The sequence below is a fragment of the Scophthalmus maximus genome, chromosome 11, assembly GCF_022379125.1.
Source record: "Scophthalmus maximus strain ysfricsl-2021 chromosome 11, ASM2237912v1, whole genome shotgun sequence".
Classification (NCBI taxonomy): domain Eukaryota; kingdom Metazoa; phylum Chordata; class Actinopteri; order Pleuronectiformes; family Scophthalmidae; genus Scophthalmus; species Scophthalmus maximus.
The window spans coordinates 6,914,838-6,936,651 of NC_061525.1; the positions used below are offsets into that span (position 1 = coordinate 6,914,838).

General features: G+C 43.2%; 1 protein-coding gene across 7 annotated transcripts in view; it reads right to left on the reverse strand.

The window, feature by feature from the left end:
* Window positions 1-21,814, reverse strand: part of nectin1b (nectin cell adhesion molecule 1b) — a 138,586-nt gene that overhangs the window by 51,729 nt on the left and 65,043 nt on the right. The window contains exon 6 of one of the 7 annotated variants that reach the window (XM_035622722.2): window positions 12,613-17,056. The exons of the other annotated variants lie outside the window; for them this stretch is intronic. Within the exon in view, the coding sequence (XP_035478615.1) occupies window positions 16,551-17,056 (506 nt within the window). The 3' untranslated portion in view covers window positions 12,613-16,550. Of the gene's footprint in view, window positions 1-12,612; window positions 17,057-21,814 lie in introns of those variants that run through there. 7 annotated transcript variants of the gene reach the window in all.

Consider the following 21,814-nt stretch of genomic DNA (forward strand, 5'->3'; position numbering starts at 1 on the left):
AAGTTAGAGTGAGGATGCACAATACTGTGTGGTTGTCAAAATTATAGTGGGTATGTAACAAATACATGGAAACACGGGGACGTCTGATGTGGTACCTTTTGTCCTACACGAGTTGTCATTGGATGATGGATTATACTCTTTTCTGGGCAAAAGCACCTTACTGTAAACACTCTTACAATACCACTACAATACTGCAACATGTTACCCGACAGTGGCTCTGCGATGCAACGGATAAGGTGGTGCATGCACCCTCCAGCGATATCACAGCCTGAAGATACCCCTTAAACGTTATCCCAAAATAAATAGTTCCTGTTTCTTTACCACAGCCTTAGACTTACCAGTAAAACTTGAGTCTTCAACTGTGCACCAAAGTCTTCATACATTTCATACTGCTCTGACATGAAGGACCTTAAGAATATCAATTTTGCCAAATGCCTGCCAGGGACAATCCAACATGGAAAGTCTTAACAATCTGAAAAGTAGTGATAAAGAATTCAACTTGTTGACTTTCACACAGCAACATTTGTCTTTGTAAAGTGAGAAAAACGAGAGAATATATTCGGTAACCCTGCACGTCAGCTCGCTGTGGGCCGTCTCGAAGTGTTTACCATAAAGGTCAGAATACCGGTCCAAGGCTGGTTTGACTGCAGTGCAATGGGTGGAAAGTCTGGTCTATTGTGCCGACGATCACAAATGAATCAAAACGCACAAACTAATTGCAATAGTATTTTGAGCACCTAATGTGGCCTTGATATATATTTATGCATAAATTTATCTGTCTTTTTTTTTTTTAAATGTCTATGGCCGTTCTTTGCCTCTGCAGTTATTTCCCTGTTCACAAAAAAAACAAAAACTCTGATGATCTGTCCACCCCCACAAATCACAATTAAACAATAGCCACTTCTGTAACCGATATCACTTTCCTGAGACCACACCACGGCCAGAACTAATGTGAATAATCTTCTTGGTCTGATTGGGTTTATTTTGTTTGTTTTCTGTTGTCAGCCAGGCTTTCATAAATACATTTCAAGAGCTCCTGTCAGAAACAAGCGTTGAAGACTTAACAGGCTGCTTTGTGAACGGGGAAGCAAAAGAATTCTCACAGAATAATTAAACATAAATATGTGTCCTCCATTATCTCCAATTTCAAGTTGCCTTTCCGCAGAACATTACCAAAACCAATTCTGCAGCCAGGACAGTGTTGCTGCCAAGTGGCTCATCCTGGTAATGCTGATAATTGACATCACTTTACTTTGGTTAATTCCTCTCTGGCTTGCTTAAGGGCAAGCGGCTCTACAGTGAAGCTAATTGGTTGAATTGTTTGACCTTTGAGCTGGTTAAAAGCTTTTGAAGAGACAAAGTGCGCAGGTACAAGTGCGGGTTTGACTTCTGTCAATCGACACACATGACGTGTCACGACACAAGGAATATTACACACACACACACACACACACACACACAATGACTCTTTCGTTACATAGCAACAGCACAGCAGTTTGGTCCTTGGCTATAAAAATAACACTATAAAACAGCAATGCTGATTCTTTTACACAAACAAAATGTAACTCAACAGCTTTTCATCAGGTTTAGCAATTCAAACAACACTAAACACACCTTTTCCTCGTGCACCATAATATAACATCACTCCAAAGTGCTAAAACTCCATTTAACCACAATAAATGAAACAGACCTCCATTTCGTAACAGCGTGTTTACTGCTGCACTGGAGGGTCATCGTTTTGACCGTATGAGTATCTGCGAATGGCCTGTACAGCTGATGCATCACTATGTGCCGTAGCATGTGTTTGCTGCCTGTGGGGATATGTTAAGTTTATTGAACTCTGTATTTTCCTCTCATTGCAGGGAGTTGTGATCTGGCCCGTTTTCACGGTTTTATATTTTTTATTTATAATTCCAGTTCATCTTGCAGCATATGTAAGCTCTCAGCAATGCCATGGGATAAATATTGGCCTTATGCCATAGTTGAACATTTGGAAAAGTTGAAGTTATATAAATGTCATTGAATTAATAAAGTGGGTTTTTGGTGGAAGCTGGGATTTAACCGCCAACCTTCAGGTTGGGCAAATGACTCTACCTCTTGAGCCACAGCCGCCCTATAATTTTGATGTATGTTGTACAGGGCAAACTTAAAATTAAACTGTTTTCTGTCAGAGTGAGAAAAATTAAAATGTCATGATTCCTACATTTGAAGACATCACTTCCATCATCTATGCCTCTGTTTTATCCAAACACAGTGATTGTCCATATTCTACAATAGCTCACTATGTGTTACTCAGTCCCTCCAGATAAAACACTATGTTCAGAGCGATGTCCTCTGATGGCAGCGGAGGACGGTCGCCCTGGTCGTCTTTCATTCATGTGATTCTGTCATAAAAAATGAAATAAAATACAAAAAAGTCAAGGCAACATGACTTATATTTCAACATCGTACTCATACACTGTAGTCAGCTAAAGGATGAGGTTGTACTTTGGTTTTTTTCTGTGTCAGGAACACGTGTAGTGCTGCAGTCCGAGGCCCCAGGGCCAATCACGAGAAAACATCCTTCAACTCCTCTCATTGAAATGGTAGAAAAACTGATCAATGCACTGTGTATATTAAAAAAAACCCTCTCTTGTAAATTGCTGAAGGCCGCACGTACATCACAGTCAGGGTATGAGCTGAGCATATTCTTGTGTGTCATATTATTAGAACCCCAAAAAAACAGAAGACAGGACTAACAAAATGCATCTTACACATTGGGCAGTCGCGTGAAGCAGACCAGATTGAATGTGAGGTCGAGTAGTGAGGGAAGCTTTGTTTTCTTCTCATTCATTTCATTTTTGCCAAGAGCCACACGATTCCAAGTTACTCATGGAGCACTCAGCCAGGCATCCACTTGCCGTCGCCGAATACCTTCTGTTCAAACAGGAAGCTTTTACCCAGCAAGCCTTTTCATTAGAAGAAGGGAAACCTCTTAAATCAACATTAGTGTATCATGTTTCCCTTTGACAAGGCGCTTCATGGCAGGAAGTCCTTGTAGATATATCTGCGAATGCAGTAACTCCTTGTTTTTGTCCTGCTGTCAGAGCCCCAAGATGCATGTGCAAGTGAAAGCGTAAAGTTCTCCACGATTATTCGACTAAGAAGTTATTGTAAGAGCCACTGCATTTACACAAGAGACAGTTGGAGTTGTCTTTATGGCAACAATTTCAGGCCCTGACAACCTGATTGTCTGAAAGGGTTCATGTCATGGAAGAGAGCAACGACAATAAAAGTGATCTGACGACGAAGCATGCAGAGGGGTGGTTAATGCAAAGCAACCCCCGCAATATGCACCGTCCAAGTAATAAATTAAAATCAACAAACAGTAAAAGTATGTCGTATTAAATGCCTCATGAGAGAGGCCAGCTCCTATCGGCTTCTTTGCCATTGTCCTCTCCAGGGAGAGACATACACGTGTAATCAGTGATAGCGAGCGTTCAATTATATGCTAACGCTTTCCAACTTTGATTAGCAAATTAGAGCTCAAACCAAAAAATATTTCATAATCTCATGGCACATCAACCAGCTTCTTCCATCAACCAAGTTGCTTCCTGATACAATATCATCACCCCTGTAACATGATGGATAATAAAGTCTGTAAGATGCTGCAGGTACGATAAAGAAAAGATCATAAAGTTATCCCGTTCTGTTAAAGCACTGTACCTGTATTGCATCCATAATTTGGTCGCATGGTGTTCCTAACAGTAACAGATGAGGTTGTATTTGCAGACATATAATTTTGATCTGACAGATTGTGCAGTCTACCCCAAAATGCTAAAATGTTTGTTCATATTCCCACAGAATTATTTTCGCTTCCAGTACAGCAGTGGAAACGCTATGGGACCAAATCACAAGATGGCGTAGGGAGAGCATGGGGTCACACATCGGTCCCTGTGCACTGAGGGCACAGTGTCCATTGTCCACTTGTTGACTGTGACCTGCTCTCTGTCAGCAAAGTTGATGGTATGTGGTCCACATACCGAGCAGAAAGAAAAAAACTACATCCATATTGCTCATCAACTTGCGAGCTAACTATACAACACTGGCCTTTGGAAAAAAAAACTTTTTATACTAATAAATATTTTCAACAATGGAGCCTCATCTTTGATTACAAAACTGTCAGCTTGTATCCACTAAGTTGTGTCCCTATTGGGAAAAAATGTATGTACTATCAATTTTTGAGATGGTTGTATATGAATTACATAAATTCAAGCACATGGGCCCAGCATAGTGTGTCACCTTTTGCCAATGCTCAGCACAGTACTTTGTACCACGCCAGGGATGTTTTTCTCACCTTAATTTGATTCCACTAATCTTAACCCTGTAATCATTGCTGCCTAAACTCCCCTCCTCCTGGGAACCAAGAAAAATTGTGACATGTTATGTAAAAAAAATATATAAAATATAAAAAAATTAACATATTATGGGGGTAGAGTGATATTAAACCAAGAATACATCCTGCTTGGAACATCTAAACTGTATTGTTCCATTTGCTAGTTGATTACAACGATGTTAGTATTATTAGTATTAGTAATTTCTATTAAAACGGAACAAATTGTCGATATAGGTCCATATTGATTGATGGGTCTCAGGAGGAAGTGAGCAAACATGACAATAGCAAAAAAAAAAAAGATGGTTTACTATTAAGATGTTTAATGTAAAAATCCATCATTCCTTTAGCCATCTTAAATTCCCGGCGTCTGAAATAGATCCGGTCCTTTGGCCTATTTGGTCAAACGGAGATTTGGATATAGTGCTGACACAATCACAGTACAAAGCAATATCGGTTCTGCTGATGTGAGCTCAAGCGACTGACCTCAGGTTTGTGTATTGAAACCTGCTGCTGCAGGAAGCCAATCCTCCCGAGGCAACTAATTGGTTGTGACTCGTCATGGCAACCAGCCACGAGACTTCGGGGGAATCGGTCCCAACAGGCGGTGCGTTTGTGAGGATCCGTTAGTTTGTTTTTGCATGAATCAGCTTTCGGAAAGATTGAGCCGCAAATTGCACTGTGCTCTGATCAATGTCTGGCTCTGTGTATGTATCTGTAGCAGATGAGGGTATTTCTTTTTGTTAGCGGAAATTCTGAACCTTTATAGATCAGAGTTTGGGGGGAGGGGGGAAGCAAAGTCCACAGCTACAGATTCCCTGGCACATGAAGCGGTGTAAGATGTGGAACTTTGGACTCAATTAAATATTCTCTGATGACCCCTGGTGCCCAAAGATAATTGAGTGGTTAAGTCAACCGCCGCCGCCGCTACCTGTGTGTGACCCTCCTGGCGTATATTCAGATCCCACTGCTCCATTTTCTCCACTGCCTCCACATTTTCATTTTTATTTTTTTTAATAATCACTTTTAAATTCTAATTGGCACATTCAAACTTGGGGGAGTTTAGCCTGCAATGGGGGATTATTTGAAATGTTGAAGCATCTAAAGTGAGAAAGTGTGTGGTGCACTGTAATGAAAGAATACAAAACATATATATAAATATCAACGTTGATGTGTCCAGTCATTCTGAAGTACATGATTAGGATTCTTTAGATTCAAGGTTTTGATTAATCTCTTCCTGTCATTGAATATATTACAACCTCTTTGGCAGAGGTTAGAATATATTTTCACCCATGCTTGTCTGTTTGTTTGTTTGTTGGTTGGTTGGTTGGTTTGACAGCAGGATTATGCAAAAAAAAAAAATGAAACCTATTACCACCAAACTTGGAGAAGGGTCCATGAAGAACCCATTCAATTTAGGTGCATATACAGATTATGGGAATCTGATAACCTTCTTTCAGTGTGTTTTATGGCATATGTGGGTTCCTATCCTTGTTATAATTCTACTAAAAGAACAAGACAATCAGGTGTAGGATTGTTGGGCCTTGGCAGGGGCATGTGCTGTACTGAGTTCCATTTCTAGTTGGTGATTCTACCCAGCACCTAATAGAAATTCGGAACTTTTGGTCAATTTCAGTTTTGGGGGACAGTACACAAGACAAACCATCAGGTGGCTAACACAGGTTTGTGTGCGACAGAAATCCTGCCTTGTGCAGTTGTACATCTTTTTCATTTAGCATTGTTTGTATCATCAGTAGCATGATTTGTGTTTGAGTTGAGGCCGCAGCCTCCCTGCGAACGGCGCAGCCTCAACCTGGTGGCTCCGCTGACGAGGATTGCTTCTGACAAAGGGCCGCTGGCTGTGCATGACGACAGACATGCCTGTATGTGCTGATGGGCCGCCTCCTCCGGCACAGTGAGTCTAAATGTAGACTGGCACTGACACTAATGTACACTGATAAAGCTGTGAGAGTCAATAGACAGAGGAGAGAGTGTGGGGGTGGGATACACTGGATTCTTAATTTACCCCATTTGTCCCATTTGTCAGACGCTGGAAACTCATGGTAACACGGGTTGATGAATCATTCCGAATGTGGACGGGGGAGCTCTCCCCTAGGTCGGTGGGATCAGCAATTCTTAACAGGTGAAGGTTCACTCCGCAAGCTTCACGTCCGGGGGCCGGGGAAATTTTAATTTCAACCGGCACGTTGACGCTGAGTGAGATTTGACTCATCCTGCCAGGCATTTTCTCTCCCACTAAGAGCAACGAGCTCGCGCGTGATGATCACTAAGGACGCGAGCGGAAATCCGGAGTTTGGCCGAGGACATTTTTCCTTCATAGAAACATGTCCATGCCGAATGTACAGGGACGTAATTGGTCCTCCCGTAGGCTGTACAACATTTGTAAACACTCAATGCAGAGTGCACCGGGTGATGAAGAAGCATGTTTTGATATGTCATTTAATTCAATCTCTTGCATCACAGAGGACAAACTCAGTAGCCAGATATGTTTTTTTTGAGCTAATAATAAAGCCAATAGGTAATGACCGGCTTACCTTGATATTTCCCTCAATTCTATTTAACTGAAGTCAAATTAAATCAATAAATACATTTAGTAAGCCATGAAATCTAAATATACTCATCAAACGAAGTGGAATGGATCAGCACGGTAAGCTATGATTTGGGAGTTGAGCTCATGCACAGAGCTAAAGTAAAACAAATGTGTGTGCATTTCTTATTAATATTTGCAGACCTTTGTCCTGAATTTACAATAAAAAAATATGCCACATCTCTTTCTTTTTTTTCTGTATTTGTGCTTCATTATGACTGGGATGTATATTATTTCTATGTGCTTTGGGGTCGACATGGTGGAAGGTGTCCTTGAAATCCATCTCTCCGTCCCCCGTTGGCCACGCCCCGTCTCCGTGTAATTGAGGATTTCAGTGAGAGAGTCTGTCACAATCGGTTCTATCACCCATGAGCCCCTTCAGCAATTAATTTTAAAAGGGGATTCTTTCATTTTAGGGCCGTGGTAAGACGATGATGCACTTCAGTCAAAGAAAAAAAGGCAGCGAGCCAAATCACTGCATCTTTGCCATCGACCAAAAAACATTTTCAGCGACCTTCTTCTACCAAAAACCGTGCAGGGAGAGCAGCAGATATTCCCCCTCGCACGTTTTTGTGGTCATACAAACATGAAAACTGTAAACTGTGTAAGTTGTGCGGCTGAGGCCGCTCGGGCGCAGTGCAGCAAAAAAAAAAAAGCCTTGATAAACAAAGGGATGAAGAGGATGCACACTGACACCCTCTCTGCCCCACCACACACACACACACACACACACACGCACACACACACACACACACACACAGAGGGAGAGAGAGAGAGAGCTTCTTTGACACTGGGTAAATGGTCACAGGGACAGAGTATTCCCAGCAGGACTTTGTAGATGACGGTTGTCAGCACTTTTCTCACCAGAGGGTTTTAGGCCTTTCGTTCTGCTCTGGGAAGGCTGAGTTTAATTGGAGAACGCTAATGCGCAGCTGGATAGCAGAGCTGCTCATGCCATGACCGGCTCTGAAAATGGGAGGGCGCAAAAAAAAGCAGGGCTGGTGTGTGTGTGTGTGTGTGTGTGGGTGTGTGTACACATCTACGTATATACATATATGTGTCTGTGTGTGTCTCCAGTAGCTACTGCAGGCATCCCCAAGACGCCAACAAATTTATTCATGGGATCCGAGCCGTTTGTTTACGAGCCGTCTCATTTACCAAAATAATAGGCAATAATAATTTCGGCAGATTGATCCCCGGTTAATCCAAATAATTGCCAATTCATTATGATTTCACATTTTCCGAAATAGAATCGACTTGTTCTGTCTATCAGCGGGGTGTAAACTAAACTGAGAGGTCCGGGTCGATCGAGTTATGGGCAACGTGCGTATCTCGCAGAGGCACAACTGAGCAACTTGATGTCAGGTAATATTCTGTACGGTAGAAAACACGTTGGAGAAACATGTTCCTACTTCACTGTATGATTGTGGAACAAATTACCAACTGAGAGAGTCCTCTAAAGCATTAGCATGGTTTAAGTGTCAGCGCGAGTTCCTGTACTGTACGACATAAAAGCACGCTCTGAGAAGAAAGAAAAACCTCCTGGGGTTTTTACTTTTCAATTAATTATCTTTTTTCAGTTTGTAAGTGAACAATGGCACATTGTTGGAGTGAGATAAGTGCTTCATGACTGATTTCACTCCTTTCTCAACCACATATCAAAGAAAGGACCATGAGCTCAGGCCTGACAGGTTGCTTGTTGTCCGTAACTCAGGACTTTGTTAAAACTGTTTTTAATTCTATAATGGCAAAAAAAGTTTGGAAATATGAAGCACATGTGTTGGCCATAGATAGTGTTTGGTTAGAATTTTTGATTTGGCATATTGTATTACAGTGTTTCAAGTGCAATGAAGCCTGTATTGTCTACTACTGAATGCTGGGTTTAAAGTAAATACAGTAATAGGTGTGGCAGTGATTTAGTTCAGGTTCGTTACAGTGCCTCACGCTGCCTTTGGCGGTGGTGATGAGCTTGGGCGGCATGAACTTCAACATGAATCAGGCGACAAGATGAGAATCGGGAGAATCAGGAGAGGCATGTGGTAGTTTACAGATACCACAAGGCCAGGAGAGGTGTTAGGTACGTCATGCCGTTCTTAATTTTAATTTTATGTGAAGCCCATACACAAGGATTAAACATGTCCTTAATCCTATACCTAATCAGCTCTGAATATGGCACGGACACCAAAAAGCAACCCTTCTGATCTACTCTAGCGTTTCTTTCAGCATGAACATGAAGTCGGCTGCAGCACTACAGAGCAAAAGCAGCTAATTGTTGAGAGCGGTTTCAATTGGGGATGGAAAGAACAGCGTGAGCTCCGTCTGACAATGTGCCTGTGCCTTTTTTCTTAGTCCATTTCAACTGGTTTGGGTCATGTTTCCAAATTATGTGCCTCGTGTTTTGGATGGCACTCCAAGTTAAACTTGTCCTCTTTAATCGCGTCATTCGTTGTCTGAGGGACAGAAACTGTGGAGAGACAGAAACCGTAAAAAAATTGAGAGTGGAAATGCAGAAAGTGGGAGTGGGGAGACGGCAAGGCGACGCCTCGGGACATCTCTGATCGGATGACCAATGAAAATACCACAAGCGAGGGGAAGGAATATCAGCAGCTAAAGTAAACCGGCCTCGTGCTTGATAATTATCATGGAGCTTTAGTTTTGTTTGGACTAAAATCAAGTAGAAGGAGGAGATATTTTGTGAGAGGAAAATAATGTGTTTTAATAAGTCATGTATTTAATTAGAAATGATTACTCCTGAGAAATTAAAGTTTGATTGCAGTGGTATCCAGTGGTTATCCAGCAGTGGCTGAAAACCTGAAACCTGATAACATGGCAACCCTAATGTTAGGTTTGTGATCAATCCAGCATAACCTACAATGCAAACCCACTTCAGAAATAAAAAATAATAAATGTGTATGCCTACAATTGTGTTTATTGGCATCAGGTATTACAGCTGTATGTTTTATCCGATGTGTTTTGGATGAATTGATATTGGAATTATTGAGAGAGGCAATTTTGAAAATCCTCCACATTTATGCAGCATACAGTATAGCATAGCAACATATTGTCTGTGTGTGTGTATGCATATACATATATATATGCACCCACGGCATTATACCAAGGAGGCAGCAAATACTTTCGCCTGGCTAACGTCCATTGGCATCATATAACAGGACACCTCAGACAAGGCTGCATGTCAACGAAAGCAAAAGCAACAACACTCCAGATTTTTTTTCGGTGAGCTTGATTAATAACACGTTCTAAAAATGGACGATGAGTTGGGCACACTCCAACTGTGGTCACTGAGTGAACATGAAAAATACATTCTGAGGTGTCGTGCATACACACACGCAGTGCGTCTTTGGCAATGTTAAATTGAATCACTTGCAACTTGGCATGGTTACATTACTAATATATATTCATTTCACCTTTTAACTCTTGAGACCAACATCAAACCCGCTTCTGATGGTGCGGTTGATTGACCTGAACCGATGAACTGCATTTTCTATTCTTCTAGAGGTTGTGGCGTGACTGTGAAATGACAATCTTTGCTTTCTGTCTTTACTGTCACATTTTTATTATGGACTCACCTATGTGACCTAAAACTGCACACACTGAAAACAGGTAGAAAACAAGAGCAGAAAAAAACTGATTTCTAGAAGTCGTGAACAATCTATTCATCAATAATATATATATATATATATATATATATATATATATAGTTATTATATATAGTTATTATATATAAAGTTATTAGAAAGAACTATGCATCCACGTACCATGGTGACCAAACATGGCACAGGTTAGGTTGCTGGGGCTGAAAGAAGAAGATTTCATAATGCAAATTACATTTCTTGATCTTGAATGGACACACCAGTCTTTTAAAGAAATGTGATATTTTCCCCGCTATCATGTCGTTATGTGGATCTTTATAAATAAAGCTCATAGCTATAACCTAGCGCAGCTAAAAGTAATTTACTGATCAATGATCAAAACTCTCCTCCTGTATCCAGCGCAATGAATTGCTCAGGCGAATGCATAATGTTCATTAATCACTTAATCGCTGTGGTTTAGCAACTCGTGGTATTGGCTGTGTTTTCCTGCGGGCATTTGAATTGATACGGTGTCCCGATTCTCAGCTCATCGACAGCTCGAACAATTAACAGCGGAGAAGCGTTCTTATTCCAACGCAAGCGCAATTTAAAAGTCCAATCCTGGGTTTGGTGAGCAATTGTAGCCAATAAAAATCAGACTGACTCCGAAAGACAAACTAAAACAAAAAGAGACGGTAATGTGACTCCCCGGAAAAACGCAAAAGAAAACGAACCAAGCCCCAGCGCTGCACTGAAGATTTATTAAACTTAAAATACCTCTTTACATACGGAAAATAAACAGGCAAAGCTCGGATCATTTTTCTCCAGAGAGATTGCAGTCTCTTGACGCCGCATAGCTGCGATATGAATTCTCTGACTTTAAGTTGCGTCGAACGGAGACGACATCACATACCGCATGCGCTTCACTAAACTTTTTGAATCCGAGGCCCATCGGGGAAACATATTTTAAACCCCCCCCCCCAAAAAATCCAGCCATATTTTATCCTGAACGGACTTTGATGGAGGGATTAGAAGAAAAAAAAGAAGAAAAAAACTAGACGGCCATGCATGTTAAAAGCCTATGTGCTATCAAAGCCCCTCGGGCTACAGAGGGCTCTTCCAGCAAATGGATGGCAACAGCTGCAAACTCTGGGCTCTTCTTCATGCGCCCGCCGCAGATGTCTGCACTTGAGTCCCACAGTACGAGACAGAGCTGTCTGCCTCTTCACCGGGCCTCCCTTATCATATCACCGCGGCTTCATTAAGCACCCGATCCAATATTAACATCTGCCTGACAGTTTTGTTTTTTTAAGCTCTCAAATTAAATGGAAAGCCGTGAAAAAAAACTTTAAAAAAAAAGCGATCAGAGAACCGTCTCGTGTGTTGTATGTATCGCGTCTTCCGTCCTCTGCCCGCCCCGCATGGAATGTTTCTCAGTAAAGTCTGTCAGCTTTTTCTCCACCTGTGAGACACTCTCGGAGCGAGAAGCAGCTCCTGATAATATTTGATTGTGAAAAGACTGGAGCGAACAATGAGGGGGATCCAGGGATGCATCCAAAGAGAATCATCCTTCTTTAGCGCTGCAGTCCGCCGTCTGAGAGCCGAAGCAGCGATGGCGAGACTGAACGTCGGATGCTGCAATGCAAACCGCTGGCTCTGTCTAATGGCCGGATGCCTGAACGCACCCTGTGCTTCGAGGTTTTTGATCAAAAAGTAGGGACCTCGTTCGTCGGAGCGGAGCTACGCACATCTGGATTGAAATATCCGCTCCGAACAAGGTCTATCTTTGTTTAAGCCAAGGAAAAGTTTGTTTGCAGTATCTTTCTCATGTCTTACACTTGAGGCTCTCGGGTAAGTGATAAGGCTGGAAAACAGATCTGAAATGAGCACCCGCACGAGGCGACAAGCTAATCTAAGCTATTAGGGAAGTCCTGCTGTTACATGAAACAATACGCAGCGATAAGACATGCGGTCGCAGACATGAACCATAATCAATCTGATAACACACATCTAACCAATCAGGGAACTAGGACAGAACATTGTTGACTATTGAACTCATTTAATGCTTAAAACAAATACAAGTTACTTCACTGGGTCATCACAATTGAACAAGAGATTTTTTTTTTTTTTTCATATTTGTAACACCCTCAGAAATATACATTCACATGGCGGCATACAGACAAATTTCTCTCTTTTTCGATTTCTGTCAATAACATTAAATCAACAAACTGTATGCATCACCCCTTTGTATGACAGTGAAGCCGCTAGTGGCATATTAAAAACGTACTGGAGGAGCTTTTTTTTTTTTCTTCTTTATTTTTTATTTTTTTAGATGGGACTTTGGAAATAAGCTACGTATGTATCGATTTCATCTAGCCATCATCGAGTGTCCGTGTTTGCAGTCAAAATTGGTATATTTTACATGAACTGGGCCCCTATGCACTTTTCCCTAAATAAATCCCGACTATCTCGACCTTATGTACAGTATTTACAGTGGAATGTTGAACATACTGAATACAAAAAAGTAGAATAGGATGGAATGGAGTTACACTCAGTATTACAAAATAGAAATTCATAACACCTGACAACATGAAGATGTCTACATCTAGTATACAGAATGTTAACTCAAATCTGAAAGGTTTGTTTGTCTTTTTTCTCCGTCCAACATGTCTGACAAGCAAGCGTGGCAGTGGCTTCATGAAGGATGCAGAAACAATATATAAGTTCAATGAAACCCTCAAGCTTGTGCTTTGCAGTGGGCCAAAGTTGCATTTCTTTTCTTTTTTTTTTTAAATTTGTTTTCATGTACAAGTAAATTCAAATCTCTTTCGGCTGCATTCGTGTCAAATGTTGTGCTTATATAATGTCAGCAATGTCGCGAAAGTCGGATGTCTTTAAGATTTAAGACCCATGAGGGAGGGAAAGAGAAGTGCCGTGTAACCATTTCACCATCATTAAACTTTAACACGGTGACGAATGCAGCTTTTAAGAGATCTATTGATTTAAAGATCATGTATAGACACATTGTTCATGCTGGAGCCCCGATGGAATAAAATCCCCGCTACATTAACGTAAGTTCACTGCAGGCAAAAGAAGAAGAGAAAAGATTAGTTGTCTGAAGTAGTTTGCAGTCCATGTCATATTTCAGTATAATTTATAATGTTATTCTGGGCATGAATAATTTAAATAATGGAGCGGCAACTGTTTACACCTCATGTCTACTAAGTTTGATAGGCACTGAATGCAAGAGTATAAGATAATAATAAAAAAACAAACGTGCTTTGTATAGGCTATCTCCGTCTCTGCTGTGTTGTGATGCGAAGCACGTGGAACAGGAAAGTTGCAGCACGGCGGTTTATCTGCAGGTGATTAATAAACTACAGGCAATAAAACTGCGATTTGCTTTGCACTTTGAAAGTAGAAACCCCGCTACTGTCAATTAGTTTCCCCTCCTCTGGAGCTTTCTGTGGCAAACCTTATGGATCGCTCTCTAACTGCAGTGGATACGTTTAAAAAAGAAAAAAAAGAAGTAAAAAAAAAGGAAAGAAACAAGCTGTTGAAACGAAAGCGAACTAAATTCAACAGAACACGACACTCAACCTCTAATAAGAACACGATATCTCCCGCTTTTTGTAATTTGTGTTGAAAATACAATATTGTTTGAGGCCCGTGATTAACATCCTCATCTAAAAAAAGAAAGAAGCAGTAGACAAGCAATGTTCTGTAAAACATTCACATCTCCGACTGTCAGAGAGATCTGCTCTTACAGAGAAGGTTTTTTTCTTCTCTCTTTTGTATTATATATATATATATATATATATGTATGTATGTACACATATATATTTATTTTCTGTGTGTTAACTGCAATATTGTTGCTGAGTTCTGTGTGCCCATTAACTCATACCTAGGTGAACACTGACAACACTGACAAAGTGCCGTCTTTTGAGCTGCAAATGAGGACAAACGCACAAGAATTGATACAGAAAAAATAATAGGAACATACGCACTTCCACTCCCACACACAAAAAAACCCATGCATAAAATAAGGCTTAATACAGTATTTATATTGTTCAGAGCCAGTCCGTTATGCTGTTTTTATCCATGGATTTACGCCTTTTGCTTCTGTTCTATCCAATATTTTTTTTTTGTTGGTTGGAAGCAAACTCATTTTGCCGATTGTGTAATGGACCTCAATGCTGAAGAGACTGGCACTTGTTTAAAAACAGGTATATATATATATATATATAGGTAATGCCTCCAGATAGGGTCATTGTATCACTATTGGCGGATTCAGATGCCAATAAGGAGGTTAGGAAAACCTAATTATTCCTTTAAGATCCCCCCAAACAGCTACTGAAATTTGTTTTACAAAGAAAAAAGGGGGATGGATTGGATCAAACACATGAAAGCAGCAGGTGACTTATTATACTCCAGCATGGTCACCATCGTGTTTCGATTTCCCTTTAGACGTCAAAAAAACAACAACAATCTCCTCTGCAGACGCAAATAAAAGCCTCAGTTGACATTTTCCTCCAATCCGTGTCTTTTGTGTCCATGGACGAAAGACTCCTCCAAGGAAAATGCCGTTGGTGTGAGTTGGGGGGGGGGGGGGGGGGGGGGGGGGGGGGCTTAAGCCAATCCGTCGGTACAAAGTCACACAATTAAAAAGGAGAGACAAAGTCATTATTGGGTAATTCCCCAGACACTTTCCTCATTTTCCATGTTTGATAAGAAAAAAAGGGGTTAGAACCAAACATGATTATGGCACAAAAGAAAAAACCCAACCCCACCAGACATTTCATTATAGTGGCAAGATTTCGAGCTCGTGTACACAGGTGGACCTGTTCAAGTCAAGTGACATTTCAGAGCGTCATTGAGGGATTCACCGGGAGACTTACCGAACCTCGGACGCGATTGAAATGCACCGCAGGGGATTCGGAAGCGGCTGCGCGTGGTGAGTTTGCAGCCCTTCTCTCTCTCCCCCCTGCTATTCTGATTCACTGATGTGGGACATGATTGGAAATAACTGGAAACACTCTTTACACTATTTAACCGTCACTGCATTCGTCAACACGGCTCAGTGGACTGACTCCCTCTCAGTAAAGACACACAATCGAGCATGTAAAACGCACAGTGGGTCAAACAAATACTAAGCGTGTCTTTGGAAAAACAGCAACGACATATCTGCTCTTAATGCTGTAAATATACAAAAGTGAATCATTTCCATGGACACCAACCCCAGTGAGAAACACGACAAATGATACAGGTGCTGCATGGCGTTTTTTTTTTCTCTTTTCTTTTCTTTTTTTTTCGCTCCTTTCTCTGACTCATTTGACCACACAATTACAAACACTTGACACTCCACCTGAAATTATTATTAACTCTCAATCGTCTGGTCTCTTAAAAAAACCCATACAAAAAAAGGCAATGGTAATAGAAAACAAAAACAAATAAAAGTTTTAAAAAATCGCATCGTACATCCAGTGTAGGACTTTCACAAGTGTGCTCAGCAAAACCTCAACCTGCAGTCTCATTTTATACATTTAATACATCTAAAACATGGAATAAAAAAAACAAAAGACAGAAAAGAATAATACACCAGTATGAATCAACCAATGAGCTCCCTGGCCTCGTGGGTCAGTGGCGATGAGTCCTTTTACATACCTTAGTTTTTATTCTTTGCCCATTCACCTGATGGAGCTGATGCCAATGTTGCAGTGCTGAGAGGTTGGTGTTGCTAGCACTTTAAGCAGACGCTTGCTTTTCTAATTTAGATTATTGGATGGGGTTCGATGTGGGAGGAGGTGAGTCGGGGGGGGGGGGGGGGGTCACTAGGTTGACCAGACGAAGGGACGGGACTGTGACGGGTGCAGTTTGACGAATGGGAGGGCGGGTTCGTGAAGGGAGATGAAGGGTGCAGTGGAATGCAGGTGGGGGACAGGGGGTTGGGGGGGTGGTTTGGTTTGCCTGTTGCATGCCACTACACATACCACTCTTTCTTAGAAATGACAGAGCCGTCGGTTTGAGAGATCATATCGTCGGCTATCTCGGGTTCAGGGTCATACTGGAAAGCCAGAGTTCGCTCGTCATAATCTCGGCTCTCTCCTTCGTCCACAGTGAAATAGGGCCTCTTCAGGTCCTCGGCTTCGGCCTCAAAGTCGCGCTCGCTCGCCTCAAAGCCCCCGGGGCCGCCGATCTGCGCGGGCTTCTTCTCGTCGTCCGAGTCGTCGGGGTACTGCAGGTTCTTGGGGATGGGAGGGTGGGCGGGCAGGCCGCCGGCCTTGCTGTAGCCGTTCCCGAACACGTGTTTCTTGGTGCTGTAGTCGCCCTTGAAGGTGCGCTGGCGGCGGCGCAGAAATACGAAGAGCAGTATGGCCGCCACGCCCAACAGGGCGACACCCCCCACAGCGCCCCCGATGGCGGCACCTGCATTGTGCTGCTCCAGCGTGATCTCGCGGCCCCCAGGTGTCGGGTTGTTAGGGAATTCTGGGTAGGAAAAGACAGATGGAAGGGAGTGTGTCAGTGCTCTGGTGGGAGGAGGTGCATTTGTGCAGGTGTTGATTTTTTTTTTTTAAGGAAAGATGAAGTAAGGGAGACAAGGACGGAAAAGCAAAGGGGAAAAGGAAGGAGCCCCGGACCCCACGACGGAAACCCCCCAACCCAAGAGAAGCCCCTACCAATGGTGTGGCAGGGCTTCGTCATTAACAGTCACATGCAGATTCAGACAAGGAAATAATGAAGTGAACAGCAATTCCACCACATGGCAACAGTAAAGAGTCAAAAGACGGACGTTTTGTCAACATGCATTGACCGTCATTTCTTCCCTGAAAGGAAGAGGGGGAAAAAAACAACCAAATAAACTGTGGAAGAATTATGATTCAAACAAGTCTAAGTAAACATATTTGAACGAGTCCAGCATGAAAACAGTGCTGCATGAGATACACGCACGACTTTGTCATCAGTGTCGCAGTTATGAAATGAAGGAGCACCGCCGGAGATGATTATCAGCAGCCAAGCATACACGGCCGTGTGCATCAGGAGAGCGGATCGAAAGTGAAGCTCTCCTGAGGAGACGTCGAGAAAAAATTGTATACGCCTCCGAGAGAAAAGTATATATTATTTAGAAGAAAATAAAAAACAGTGGAGAAAACAGAGGCAATTATGAAATGAGGCAAAGGTTGTCTAGAGCAATGTGACAGTAGCCATTGGCCTGCGAGAGACAAACAATAACTTAGGTGCCCATGAGCTGCAGGGCTGGGATTTTGCCTTGCAAATACAACAAATGGCAACGGCCGTGCCGTAACTGGAGCCAAATTGAGCCGGCGCGCCCATGCCGCCATTTTAGGGAGCACAAACCGCCTGCTACAAAATCACAGTCGCTGCTCACAATAAAACTAAGCCATGTCCCTTACATGCGCGTATTCACTTAGAAGAAAAATCCAAAAACGTGCAAAGCTCATTCACTCGAGCACTAGCTCGGGAGACTTTTATATCGGGAACGCGATCAAAGCCTCGCGGCGCACAGGCAGTGCTCGTGTAAACCCGCAGAGCAGAGGCGCGTTTAGCTTCAATGGCAAAGGCTCCAAATCCTCAACAAAAAGATGGGGGGGGGGGGATGGAAATAACAGCGCTGTTAGTAAGAAAGAAGGGAGCAGGATAAAACCAGTCTCGTAGACACAGATACGATTTATTGATAGGCTGCTATTGCGGTCTACTCTTGTACGGATTTAATACCACCTGTTCAGGCGGTGAACAGTAAATTCCTTACTTACATGCTGCTTCGTGTCAGTGTTTAGTACACCAACAGATATCTAGCATGTCTGACACCTTGGTACGAAACCAATAGTACGTGTAGTAATTGAATACTATTCGCACCATTTACTACTATTAATGAAACATAATAGAAGGAACACCTGAAAATAGAGTGAAGTACTGGAAAAAAGGAGCCACTGGTTACCGATATGCGATTCCAATGACGTATCGGTTCAGATGAGGTAGTTTTTTTTAGAGTTTAAGATGCAAAAAATACTTGTCAATATGTGCCAAAGGTAAGGGATGTTAAAAGCTTAAGGGCAATGCATGGCAGATAAATTAGGTTGTGCTATCAGTATTTTACATGAGTGCGATTATGCTAGATAAATGAGCAATACTGCAGGTTATGTTAAGCATGAAGCAGTTATGATGGACTGCGTTGATCAGAAAATCATCAGAAACATGTCATGACATTTTATGCCACCATGCAAAAATGAACAAGACACATTTCTCATATTCCAGCTAAAGATTATTTTCAAAAGTTAACTGTGGAATCCGAAACCCCTCGGTTAGACTGCTTCTCAGTGTAAATGACAGATGCCTGGGCGTCAGTAGTAACGGATGGTATTGGGTTCAGTCACAATTGAAGCATTACTCTCTGCGTTAATTACTGCGGCCCTGAATCAGTCCAAAGGCGGGACCTCCCGAACACAGCCAATCTCCTCCGCTGCTCTTCCTCTTCCACGTCTCTCCCTCTCCCTCTCGCAGGGCCCCGGCAGCAAAGCTCTCCAATTTCTAAAGCGGTGCCGGGCACAGTCTCAAATATCAGCTCAGGTTTTAATCTGACCACCTAATGGGATTATTCAGACACAGGCCTTCATTACACACATGAATGAGAGAGCGCAGCCAGGTCACCCCTGCTCGGGAACACATCCTCCCACCGAGTCCAAGGAGGGGCGCAAATCCAGAGGACTTAACGAGTGGAGAGAAAGAGGGAAAACGGTGTCCCGTAATCCGCTCCTCTCCCCTTCGCGGTCTTCCTCCGCGAGGATCCGTCTATTCGCCCATCAGTCCGCTTATTCAATCTTAAGTAGCAGGCCTTTTCGCTCTACATCTCGGAGGTCGCAACGACGGCACATGTACCACTCAGGGAGGTGAGGAACACAAGGCAGTAACTTTAAAACCTGGGAAATAGTGGCAATGAAAGATGATGCACCGCGCCTTCAAAAGCGCTCTCCATCGCCCCCGTTTCAAATAAAGGATCGGGTGACACCACCTCTTGACACTCGTATTTGCAGAGGGTCGATGTCAACGCTAATGATTTCAAAATATGTCATAGTCCACGCGCAAACTGTAGACATGAAAGCAGTTGTAAAACTCTCAGGTATTTTCGCAGGCTTTTTTTGGGGGGGGGGGGGTCTTTGTACCTCAGAGGACGGAGAGGAGGAGTATCGAAGTATTCGGGGTGGCTCTGCTAGTGTAGTCGGGATTCATTAAAAGCAGAGAAGGACGCTCGGAAAAAAACACCGGTATAAGCCCGGTCGTCGGCGTCCCCCGCGCCGTGGGAGTACACGCCACTTTCACTCCACAATTAGAAGAGGCGTGTTGGAGAAGTGCTGCACTCTTCCGCCGTGCACTCAGCCCTCGGCGAGGTCACATCACAGCACCAGCTCCCATTGGGCACGACTGGCCTTGTGCACACAAAAGAGATAACAACACGGCAAAAAAAATAAAATTATATATATATATTTATATATATTGCTCACACAGCGGTGGCTTTGTCACACGCATGTACTCAGTGAATGGGAGTACGTGGAATTACAGAGGTTACGGTTACGACTAATCACATTACAGACACACTAATAATAAAACGTGTTGTGGTCGGGGCGCACAGGGGTTGCTTGACAGCACGGGGGAGGGGAGGAAGCGTTCCACCAGCACACCATCACTGCTGGCAGCACCTGCCAACAGATAGATAAAAAAGAACCTCAAAGCAGTGGGGGAAACAGCCCTGTTGATACTGTTCCAGGCAACAAAAGGCAGAGTCTATTAACACCAGCCTGGAAAAATGCAGATAGTTGGGGTTAACCTTGAGATGCAGCGACAAAAAAAAAAAAAAGTACTATTGAGATTAATAGGTGCCCAGATGTGCCGCGAACGGCTATAATTGAGGCCTTGGTGGATTCATGCAGGTAATGGATTGCGTCGAATGCCGCAGCCGTTTCAAACGTGGCCATTTTGTCCCGCAATAATCACACCGTTTTGAACGTTCACAGTGGTTTTTACTCAGCGGATGATTCACTACCTCCAAACATTTTTAGGCACACGATCCGTTTCCTTCGCAAACTTGATCAGTGTTCTCTCTCGTCAGACTCACATCTTTGCTGTGGAAATGACGATGGCATCAGATCAGAGATTAGTGGCTTCAGAAAACAACACACGGGGTTTCTGTTTTTCAGTGCGGGCCACCGAGCAAAACAAAGTAAGCGGCAAATCTTCAAAGATATTGAAAGGAGTGGCAAGTCTGAAGCAGAAGGGGGGGTGGGGGGGGGGTTTTAAAGTTTGAGAAACTGTTTCACAACTCGTGTCTCGCAGGTAGTGCTTCTGGGCGTGCTCCAGTCAGGTCTGGACATGAAAAAAAGAAGGAGTCTCATTCCTGAGTCTTAGCGCAAATCGCTTGGACAAGGTGTTATGACAGAGGCTGGGAAAAATGAGAGAGGATTTCAAAGAGAGGTGAGGGGCGTGGTGTTTTAACGTGACTAAATGAGGAACAAGCGGCGGACAACAGAAGATGAAAAGAGAATAGAGGGCCGCTTAAGACTCGACAAGAAGTAGAGTGGAGGCGGGGGGGGGGGGGGGGGGGGGGGGGACATGCACTGAGCGCATTTGAGGGATATTGGGGGGTGACAATGACAAATAAAGAATGGCACAAGGAGCGAGTGAGGAGGGGGGACAATCAGGGACGATGCATCCATTCGCCGATTCCAACGGCCCTCATTACTCCGCTGTCGGAATTTGCCAGTGGTTGTTAAGTCTCGGAAATGTAATGCTGCCACGACGGATAAAGGCTCATCACTGACAGGAACTCAACGTGCCGCCTGTGCAGTGGACACCGAGGCAAAGCTCTCTTTTTCTCCCCACCGTGCACTCCCTTTCCAATGGCCACCGTTTCTTCCCGTTTGTCAACTTTTATTCCTTTACTTCTCGTTTTCATGCCATCACTGAGGCGCGATGAGTTTACCTCATCCGCGGGGGGAAATGCCACTCGCGCCATTAAAACCCCTCCAGACCAGTAATTCAAGTTCAATTCCCCGTAAAAAAAAAGAAGAAAAGAAGACAGCCAAACAGATAGGAAGGCACCGGATGCGCGGGGGGAGATAAGGGAGTCAAAGACTGGCATGAAAACACAGGCGACATCGCCGGCGGCGCGCTGTGAACACGTCGTAGCTCGCAGAGTGGTCCTCTCAGAGACACCACACACTACTCACGGCT